At 59.5% G+C, this 11,091-nt stretch overlaps 1 protein-coding gene across 1 annotated transcript in view; it reads left to right on the forward strand.

Annotated features, from left to right (window-relative positions):
* The window catches only part of LOC113409615 (copine-7-like), a 33,566-nt gene that overhangs the window by 7,899 nt on the left and 14,576 nt on the right, over positions 1 to 11,091 (forward strand). Inside the window, exons 2-3 of the mRNA XM_026663743.1 lie at positions 9,031 to 9,213; positions 10,191 to 10,265. Of these exons, the coding sequence (XP_026519528.1) occupies positions 9,031 to 9,213; positions 10,191 to 10,265 (258 nt within the window). The remainder of the gene's footprint in view (positions 1 to 9,030; positions 9,214 to 10,190; positions 10,266 to 11,091) is intronic.

Genomic DNA, 11,091 nt, shown 5'->3' on the forward strand with positions numbered 1-11,091 from the left:
GGGCTCCAGTCCTCAGTGCTGCCTTCCCGGGGGGGTCCATGCAGCTGCCAGTAAATCCCAGCACTCCTGGGAGGCAGGCCAGCTCCAGCTGAGCATGGGCCATGAGACTCCCGCTGCTGGGGATGGATGCCCGGGAAGCTGGGGGAGGGAGGCGTGGAGGAGCCAGCCGCACTGGAGCAGTGGTTTCTCAGCGCTGCAAGCTGAGCGGTGATGTTCTCCATGGCGATAGCATTGTTCCCTCCCCCGAACCTCTCTCCTCCCCTGCGCACTGGCTTGATGAACGCAGCTGCTCCCCTCGGACAGCCGGGCTGCGGGAACCCGCCCCCAGGACCCAGTTGCTTCCTTGTTCCCTACCACCCTCTCCCGCGGGCACGTGGCTCTGAGCAGCGAGGGCATCGCACAGACACTGCCCTTGGCACCGTCGTCCAGGGAGGGAGGCCTCTCCCCCAGCTGCCCTCCCTGCATGTGGGGCAGGGGGACAGTGGGCGAGGGACAAGGGCCAGAAGGGGCCGTGCTCGAACCCCGCAGTGCTTGGCTGTTCCCACCTACTGGAATAACCCTCTGGGGCTAGGGTGACCAGATAGTAAGTGTGAAAAATCGGGATGGTAATTGGCACCTATATAAGAAAAAGCCCCAAATATCGGGACTGTCCCTATAAAATAAGGACATCTGGTCACCCTATCTGGGGCCCACTGCAGTGGGTCTGACTGAGAGCAGCCCTCCCATAGGCTGCTCTAAGTTGCGCTGGGGGCTGACCTAGTCCCCGGGGAGCCCAGGGCCAGGGGACGGGAAGCAAAGGTGCCACAACGTCACTCTGTAGGTGCAGCACAGTGGGGGTCCGCTCCGGACCAGCGGGGGCACAGTTCAGTGTGTAGGAACTGCTGGGGTAGGGCTGGGCCGGCCGGGGGCCGCGTGCGCTGCTGATTCTCTGGCCGCCTTTGTCGCTCACTAATGGTTCCCCGGATTGTCTGCCAAGAGCTCTGCCTAATGGGGCGTCTGGCCTGGGAGAGGCAATAGGAGTTTGCTTTCAAAGGGAGAGATTAACTTGCCCCTAGGGACGGGCGGGTGGAGGGGCTAGTGAGCTGCAGTGCCAGAGCACCCAAGGGTACCGGGAGGGCATAGGCCAGGCCAGGCTCAGGAGAGCAATAGGGGAAGGCGACCCCGGCTGGCCGTGAGGAACACCCCCATCTGGCCTCCTCAGACCTGACGAGAGCGGCCCGGCAGAGCCCTGCTGCAGAGTCATGAGGAAACAAACTGAGTGTTTCCAGCTTCGTGTGATGGCTGTAATTCCCATCCACAGACTCGGGTGCCCTCTGATGGATGGAATCAGACCTGTTCCGCGTGTGTCATAGGTACTATACTGCTAATGACCAGTGGGGAATTGCCTTTAGCGGGAGGGGCCTGGGTGTTGGGAGTGAGAGGCTCTCAGTTCCATCCCCACTGTTCTGTGTGGCTGTAGTATGCAGCAAAGTGACAAAGATGAAGGCCTAGGTGGCTACGGACTCATTATAACATCCATGGAGCCATGGTGGGGCACCCTGACACCTCACTTTATCCGCGACTGGCATGCAGCTGCCGCAGGTGGAACGTGCCCCAGGCTGCCCCTGCCCACGGCAGTGCTACGGAGCAGATTCAAACCAAGAGGCGGGAGGGCTTTAGGCAGGATGCTGTGAAACAACCCCCAGAACGGGCTCCTGTCTCCCAGAGCCCGTCCCTGGAATGTGCCTGCGTAGCAGTTATGGAGACTCATTTCTTTGCTGGAGCCGATCTGCGCTGTATCATAAAACTGCCATTCGCACTTGGAGTGCCGCGAAAATCAATAGAAAACAGGTGCTGAGCTGGGGCATTTCCACCGCCCCGGAGAACCGCTGGGGCTTTACACATTCCTGAGTCCAGCCTGACACTGGCTCCTGGCTTCAGAACCTGAGCTTGATGCTCCACAGCGGACAGCCATGCTGGCCCGAGAGGGTCACCTGGTTCCCTGGCATCCGACTCTGCGGTGAAAGAGAAGCTGGATTTCCAGCCGCCCCGTCCGGGCAGGGAGTCCCCCATGTGTAACGCTGGGAGCTGAGTGCCCTGTCAATGTACTAACGCGGTGCAATGAGATTAGCCCGGCCAGTTATTGCATCTAATTCATCATCCCAGCTCATTAGCGAGACAATCTTCGTTGAGGTTTTGCGAGATAAACACGCTCCTAGAAATCAATTGCTACACAGCTGAGATTTGATAACGGCCATATTGAAATCCTTGTTCCAGGCACTGAATGGAAAGCACAGCCGTGTAATCAGTACGGAACGGGATGCCGTGGTCGCTGCTAATCTCCGAGCCTCTCCCCGCCGGATACCGCAGGGCAGGGCCACGAGGCTCTCTCCTGGTGGGGGCTGGAGCGCTGGGCTGCAATGAACAGAGGTTCCTGTGTTGGAATGGGGTGCGCTTTGCAGGGAGCTGCTGTGAACCCCTTCTGGTCTCTCCCTCCTCTGGGGCCGTGGGGCCGTGCTGCCCAGGGCTCACCCCGTAGCAGAACCAGGTGCTTTTCCCTTCATAGGAATCTCCGTTCGGTTCGTGAGGAATCCTGTTCCCCATCTGTACTGACAGGGAGCAGAGGATCGAGGGCGAGGGCACACTTCGCCCATGCCCCATGCTGGAGCCCAGGTGCTATGGGGTGGGCATCCCTGGCGCCCCAGTGCAGCTGGCCAAGCATCTCCAGGACTTTCCAGCTGGCTTGACTATAAAGCGGAATTCACCCCAGTTCCCACCTCCCCGCCCCTGTGGGTTCCCTTCCTGTGCCAGGCTAGGGAAAGCGATCCTGGAAACAGCACTTTTCAATCAAATATCTGAGCGCCTCCGTGGGACGAGAGCTCTGCTCGGGAGCCGGAGTGTTCAGTCATGTCCATGCAACGCCCCCACGTTGGCTGTGACCTGCCCTCTGCCCCCACCATCCCCATGGGTCTGGTTAGCCACCTGTTGTGTCTCGTAATAATCCCGGAGGAGGAGGAGCGCCCTGGGGCCGGACCTGGCTTTGTTTTCTTTCATAGAATCAGAGAATCTCAGGGTTGGGAAGGACCTCAGGAGGTATCTAGTCCAACCCCCTGCTCAAAGCAGGACCAACCTCAACTAAATCATCCCAGCCAGGGCTTTGTCAAGCCTGACCTTAAAAACCTCTAAGGAAGGAGATTCCACCACCTCCCTAGGTAACCCATTCCAGTGCTTCACCACCCTCCTAGTGAAATAGTGTTTCCTAATATCCAACCTAGACCTCCCCCACTGCAACTTGAGACCATTGCTCCTTGTTCTGTCATCTGCTACCACTGAGAACAGTCTAGATCCATCCTCTTTGGAACCCCCTTTCAGGTAGCTGAAGGCTGCTATCAAATCCCCCCTCATTCTTCTCTTCTGCAAACTTTCTTTGTACAGCACCCTGCACAACGGTGCCAGGGCTGGGGCCTCCCGGTGCTAGCCCCATCCCAATAAATAATATTAAACTGGCACCTGATTCCGAGACTTGCGCTGGTCCAGGCCGGAGACACAGAGAACAGCCGCTGACCTACTGCCCACTCAGGCTGGCTGGCTCTATATCAGCGGGCAGTGACTCGGCCCCGTCCGGCAGTGGCCAGGATGTGATGTGGCCGAGTGCCAGGGCTGGCTCCAGGCACCAGCTCAGCAAGCAGGTGCTTGGGGCGGCCAAGGGGAAGGGGCGGCACGTCGGGCTGTTTGGCAGCAATTCGGCGGCTGGTCCCTCTCGGAGGGAAGCAGATGCTGCCGAATTCCCGCCGAAGAAGAAAGTGGCGTGGTGGAGCTGCCGCCGGAGTGCCGCCGCTCGCAATTGCGATCGCGGCTTTTTTTTTTTTTTTTCCGCCGCTTGGGGCGGCAAAAACCCTGGAGCCGGTCCTGCTGAGTGCCCCACAGTACGGGTGGTTGGTTGGGCCGTGCTGTGACCTGGCAGGGTGGCAGGGATGAGGAATACCCAGGGGATCAGCCGTTGGGATAACGCTTCTCCCAGGGATTCTCCCAAGGCAGGCCCACCTGTCGCGCGTCCATGTGAGCCGGAGGAAGACAAAGCACCCGGCTAGCGGGTCCGGGATGCAGTGAGATGCTCTCTAAATCCTCAAATTAGTCATTGCTACAGTCATATTTCTTGCCCCCACCCTCCGTCACACACAGTGCCCCCGGGCAGACACGGATCTGCACCCCATGCCCCCGGGCAGGCATAGATCTGCACCCCGTGCCCCTGGGCAGACACGGATCTGCCCCCGGTGCCCCCAGGCAGACACAGATCTGCCCCCGGTGCCCCCAGGCAGATACGGATCTGCACCCCATGTTCCCGGGCAGATACGGATCTGCACCCTGTGTCCCCGGGCAGACACGGATCTGCACCCGCTACCCCCGGGCAGACACGGATCTGCACCCGCTACCCCCGGGCAGACACAGATCTGCACCCGCTGCCCCCGGGCAGACACGGATCTGCACCCGCTGCCCCCGGGCAGACACGGATCTGCATGCTGAATAAAGCACTAGTGATGGGCTAGGCAATTTCCCAGCTCTGGGCTCCGTTAGAAGGCGTGAGAGGTGGTGAGGAGAGGCAGCGGGGGCAGCTGCGTGGTGGGGTGATGTGGCCGGATGCAAAGCAAGTGCAGGGAAGGATAAAAACATGCTGGTTTCTGTGCTGTGCATCCGAGCCCCCAGTCGAACAGCAGCCAGGGGGCTTAAGCTGCAGCTAAGTCTGCTAAGCCGTCAAATTGTGTGTGTCTGTTCAGCAGACTGACACCGGCACAGAGATTTGCGGCAGCAGCTTGATAATCCCGAGAGAAAAGGCTCCAGCCCTGCAGAGTCCCCTCCAATGGCTGAGCTCCATTCCTACCCGGGACCCCGTGGCCTCTGCCTTGGCAGTGGGGCCTGAGCCCTCCACGTCCTGGCTTTGTGCACATCCACGAAGGGTCCCGATCCTGCGTCCATCCTTCCAGCCCGGCTCAGAGCCCAGGGCCGCAGCCAGGGGCTGGCTGGCGAATGGGAGATCGGTCCCTCTACCAGTCCCCGTCACGAAGTCTTCCCGGCTGAAACTGGTGACAGCTGGGCGCAGCTCCCTCATGCCAGAGCACCTACCGGGGGGGCCGGCTGTGCCCAGGCAGGGGCCGGCTGTGCCCAGCATCCCCGGGAGTTGCCGGAGGATCCAGATCGCAGCCCTCCAATGTTTGCAGGGTCCCCATCTGCCCCCCACCACTGTGCTGACAGAGCTGCTGGTGGGGCATGTGCCCGGGGGAAAGACGACGATACAAGCAGAGAGCAAGGGGGCAGGGAACCCCTTGCCCCTGGAGAGGGTTCACCCCTCTTGGGGAATCCTGTTCTCTCTCCCCACAGCTTCTGGGGCTTCCTGGGTCCCTTCTCGGCAGGTTCTGACCCAGGCACGTGGCCCATTTCCATGCACAGGGCTGATCCCACCTTGATTGGGTGGGCCTGAGCAGCCCGGAGGAGCGGGTGCTCCCTCTCTGCCCATGTAACTGCCCCTGGCGCTGCCCGCAAGGGAGAGGAATGAGCGCCCCTCCCGCCCATAACGTGGGGTGCTCCCCACCAGCTACCTGACACCCTGGGGTGGCTAGTAACTCAGGGGCGTGGGACCTGTGTAACGATGCAGTTCTGGCGGGACCCAACTGAGAGAGTCAATTCAGGACAAATTGCTTCAAGCAGGGAAGTTACAGCCCAAGGCTGGGGGTTTTCCACCTCTAAGGCACCAAACCAGCCAGACAAAGACGACTTTGGTCTCACCCCACTGGCTAACCACAAGTCACACAAGCAATTCCCTTAGACGCTCCAGTTTCCCAATATCACCACCAGTGCCACTCGTTATGGGGATGAATGGTTATGAAAACCAACACCCCAGTAAAAGAAAAAAAGGTTCTCTTGATCCCACAGGACCAAGCCCCAGACCAGGTCAATATACAAATCCGATCTTACCCACAAATCACGCTGTTGCCAATCCTTTAGAATCTAAAATCTAAAGGTTTATTCATAAAAGGAAAGAGATAGAGATGAGAGCTAGAATTGGTTAAATGGAATCAATGACAAACAGTAATGGCAGAGTTCTTGGTTCAGTCTTGTAGCAGTGATGAAATAAACTGCAGGTTCAAATTAAGTCTCTGGAACATCCCCAGCTGGGATGGGTCCTCAGTCCTTTGTTCAGAGTTTCAGTTTGTGGCAAAGTCCCTCCAGAGGTGAAGAAGCAGGACTGAAGACAAGATGGAGATGAGGCATCAGCCTTTTATAGTCTTTTCCAGGTGTAAGAACATCTCTTTGTTCTTACTGTGGAAAATTACAGCAAAATGGAGTCTGGAGTCACATGGGCCAGTCCCTGCATACTTTGCTGAGTTACAAGGCGTATCTGCCTTCTCTCAATGGGTCAATTTATAGCTGATGGTCCTTAATGGGCCATCAAGCAGGCTAGGCAGAGCTAACACCAGCTTGTCTGGGAAGTTTCCCAGAAGCATAGCATAAGTTTGAAATACAGACAGTATAAAGCCAATATTCATAACTTCAACTACAAAATCGAGACACACATATAGACAGCATAATCATAACCAGTAAACCATAACCTTGTCTTGACACCTCATTTGACCCCCTTTATACAAGATTTGGTGCCACTACAGGACTTTGGTTGCAACCATGTTCTATATGGTCCCAGATTATGTCAATAACGTCACACCCTGTTCCAGCTTCCAGGGAGGGGTGGCAAAGCTGTCATGGCCGTCGCTTGGAGAAGGTGCTGCCCCACCGAGAACGGCGGGCGTGGCCCCCTCAGTGGGCAGCTCCCTGGCTATCGCTGCATGGGATGAATGGAGTCTGGGGGAGCCAGAGACCGGAGGGGGGAGGGCTGGCTGGGCGAGGCAGTAGGATGAGCCATTGGGACAAATATCCTCCAGTTCCAAGAGTGCCCCCTAGTGCTCAGTACCCAGAGCCACCTGCATACCCCAGGCTTGGTCCTGAGAAGCGAATTGGCCACACACGCAGCTCTCGCTTCCCAGAGTCATTGACAATCGAGTAGCTCATTAGCATCTCATCTGCATTCCCAACACTAACGAGTCCATGTTCAGGGTGGTTTGAGACGTTTTATTCAGTTTCCTTATGTCATGGAGTCCCCGGGCAATGCTCTGGAACTGCTCCCCAGAAAGCCAGTCAGGACTTTGGGGAGCCTCCTCTCCCTCGGAGCAGACCGTCTTCAGGGCAAGAAGCTCACACGGCTTCACCTCCTGGGTCTGCCCTCGGAGCATTCAGCATATGCCCCTCCGTACGCTTCCCACAGCGAGTCCGCCCCGGCGGGGTCCTGGGGAAGCCAAAGCGTTCTGCACCCCCGACTTCGCAGTCAGACGTGACTCTCAGGCAGCCAGTAAAACAGAGGTTTATTAGATGACAGGAACATGGTCTAAAACAGAGCTTGTAGGTCCAGCGAACGGGACCCCTCTGCCGGGTCCATTCTGGGGCCCAGCGAGGCAGACCCCCGTCTGCCCTCCCTTCCAGTCCCCAGCTAGCCCCAAACTCCAACCCCCATCCAGCCCCTCCTTCTCTGGGCTTTGTCTCTTTCCCCGGGCCAGGAGGTCACCTGATCCCTTTGTCTCCAACACCTTCAGTTGGCACCTTTGCAGAGGAGGGGCCCAGGCCATCAGTTGCTAGGAGACAGAGTGTCGGGCATTTATGTACCCTGGCCCTTTGCTCTGCAGCAACCATACCCCCTTATCCCACCCCCTAGATACTTAAGAACTGCATAGGGGAAACTGAGGAAAACATTAAGAACAGTCCCACTTGGTCACACCTTAAAAGTGCAGGTTTCTGGGATTCTGGAGCTGCTGATGTTCCGGGGTGGCTAGTAACTCGGCCGGGCCTGGGCCCTGCTCTGGCTTCCTGGGAGGGGGATGGCAAAGCCTCCCAGTGTGAAGCCAGCTTGCCTGTCAGAGGGGACGTCGGGGCACGGCCCAGCTGCCGCCAAGCCGGGAATATGGGGGCAGCAAGAGAAAGTGGCAGCCTAGAGTTAATCCCTCTCTCGGTGTGAGCTCTGGGGTTCGTTCACGGCAGTTCATACAAACGCTGGGTTTGCTCCTGCGGGAGGGACGGAGCCGAAGGTTTGATTTGGCTCCTGCGTTTTACCTACGTTCAAAGTGTTTTTAGAACAGCGTTAAAAACAAATGTAGAGCTTGGGATCTTGGGAGGGGAAAAGCCCTCGGTGCAGGGCATTTCCAAGAATTCTGCCGCTCGAAAACTGAGACGTGTTTTAAAAATGGCTATTTGTGTAGACCCTACCAAAACCTACCTTTTCAAGCCTTGCTCCCCCTGCCATGTTTTCGGCAGCAGTTAAAGAACAAAGCTCCTTGTCAGAGCCGTGCCCACACAATGCCAAGGGCTGGTTCGGGGTGCTGGGGCTGCAGGCCCTGACCCTGAACAGGGACTGGGTTCATCTTGGTGCCATCCAGGTCTGACATGCGGAGAACCAGTCGCTGCTCGTCTGCCGGGAAGAGGCGGCGGAAAAAAATATGCTTCTCTTTGGACATTACAAAGGGCAGAATAGTGCCCACGTCCTCCCCAACCGCCTGGCAAAGCACCCTCAAGTGGTGGTGTTGGACTCTCCATGCCCAGGGGGAGTTTGTGGCGCTGGGAGCTAGGAAAACCCTCCCCCTGCTCGTAACGGGGCCATCTTATCCGGAGCGCCAGAGCCCTAGTGCTGTGCAGAACCCTGCCCGCCCCCAGGACAGGGCTGTAGGCCTGAGGGCCCTGCCTTGTGGGTGAAAAGAGGCAGTGGTCTCCCCACTGGGAACAGGGGGCTCCATCTCTGAGCCCACCACGCCAGTTGGCACCAGCTGACAGTCTCCGCGGCAGAGGCTCGGGGCCTGGAGACGGCGCCCCAGCCCTATGGGCGGGTGGGGGGGCACCCTGTGAGGTGAGGAGAACGGGGAGCTTGCACTGCTATTGCCGGGGCTGCTGGGTGGATCAGGAGAGGCCCTCGGTCTCCAGGGCTGCTGGGCTGGGCCCTGATTCTCCTCTGGCCTCCAGGTGGACAGGAGCGAGATCATCAAGAGCAACCTGCACCCCGTCTTCTCCAAGGTCTTCACGGTGGACTATTACTTTGAGGAAGTGCAGAAGCTGCGGTTCGAGGTGTACGACAGTCACGGGCACTCCAGCCTCGGGACACACGATGACGACTTCCTGGGGGGCATGGAGTGCACCGTGGGCCAGGTACTCGTCCTGGCTGTCCCCTGGGAGCCGCTCCTCTCGCCTGTCCCCAGGCTGTGGCCCAGCAGGGCTGCGGTGTTTCCTTGGGGGGGGAATCCTGCCATTCGACTGTTCTCTGCTCCCGGGCGTGGGGCTGCTCCGTTCCTGGCCTGGGAAGGTGGCTCAGGACGGCCTGCAGAAGGGCTTAGCGGTGCCAGAAACGTATCGCCGCCATATTTGCACGTTGCGGGAGATTGTCATTGCGATCAGCGGCTCGCCCTAGGAGTGGGAGTTCTGAGCGCTCCCGGCCGAGGACGCTGACCTCCCAGGGCCGGGGAAGCCCCAGATAATCTCTAATGGCATTGCCGGTGGGACTGGAAATCCCCAGGGCCGAGAGGAAAGCAGAGGGACGATGCTGCGGGTTAACGTGGCCAGGGCTGGGGAGAACTTGACGTAGCAGGGATGGCTCTGAGCTCCAGGAGAAGGGAGCGATTTCAGCGCTCTCAGGCAGTCCCGCTGCTTGGCACGTCTGAGCACTGACTGTCTGTAAAGGCCAAGCACTGTCCATGAAACCGCAGCCTGGCAGCCCCAGGCCCTCCCCTGCAGCCTGGGAATTGCTGGCGAGCCCTTGCCCGGGCCGGGGAGCTCAGCGTGCGGCACAGTCTTGGCCCAGCGCTAGTTCCATCCGCAGGGGGTCACTGGCGCCCGTGCTGACGTCCTCCGGGATGACTCGTGTCCCCCGAGTGACTCACGCACCGTGTCCCCTGAGCCCAGTCACGCTAACGTCTCTCCCGAGACGACTCCCATGGCAACGTGTCTCCTGGGGCCGCTCATGCTCCAGCGCGACTCCTGTGCCACCATCTCCCCTGGGGAGACTGGCGTGGCCGTGTCTCCCCGCACGGTGTCGCGTGGGCCCATGGGTCCCCTGCCCCCATCCCCAGGGCATCGCATGGGCCCACGGCTCCCTCCCCCCCGACTCATGCTATCATCTTCCCTTCCAGATCGTGGCCCAGAAGCGGGTGACCAAGCCGCTGTTTCTCAAGTACGGGAAGTACGCCGGCAAGTCCACCATCACGGTGAGTGCGGCCGGCTCGGTCCGGCTCTGCACTTCCTAGCGGTCCTGCTGCTCATGCAGCCTGCAGGGAGGGGGGAACGCGTTCGGCTGGGCCTGCTTGGGCCGTTCCCTCTGGAAAAGGACAGGGAGGGGCAGCCCCCAGAGCCGCACCGTGCCCTGTTCTGGCTGCCTCGGTGCTACACGGCTCTGCCAGGAAACCCTCAGGCACATGTACCCGTCTGACGGGCTCTGGAGCCTGGCACTCTGTGGGCAGGAGCTGTCTCTAGAGAGCTGCCCGGTGCTCTGCTCCCCCAGTCTGGAGCTCCTCTTCGTATTTCTAACGCTGCTGCCCCCCACCTGCCCCAGAGAGGGGTCCTGCCATGTCCTCCGGAGCTCTGGTATGGCTCACAACCGGCCAGGTCTGGGCCGAATTCCCATTGCCCGTCTCCTCCTGCCCCCCAGCCCGTCCCACCCTGCACAGACTAGCCCTGATCTGCCCCCGCCATCTCCCCAGGCTGGCAGACGTGGCTCAGGGGAGGGGTCAGTCCCCAGAACCCAGGTTCTCATCACTGGTCCCCGGCTACAGGGAATCCACATTCATTCCCCAGAGTCCAGCCCCGCCAGCTGCTGTATGGGCGTTGCTGGGACACCCACTCCGTGCAGCGCAGGAATTGTGCTCTTTGAACGCGATGGAGAACACACTAAAGAGTGTGCTGGGATGGCGGCCCCTGGCCCCTGCTGCCTCTCCGTGCCCAGCCGCCTGGCCTGGCGCGTGTGCACAACGGCCTCTCCGTGCCCTGCCGCGCGTGCACAACGGCCTCTCCGTGCCCTGCCGCCCGGCCTGGCGC

Source organism: Terrapene carolina, unplaced genomic scaffold, assembly GCF_002925995.2.
Source record: "Terrapene carolina triunguis isolate 2854851 unplaced genomic scaffold, T_m_triunguis-2.0 Scaffold33911, whole genome shotgun sequence".
NCBI classification, from domain to species: Eukaryota; Metazoa; Chordata; order Testudines; family Emydidae; genus Terrapene; species Terrapene triunguis.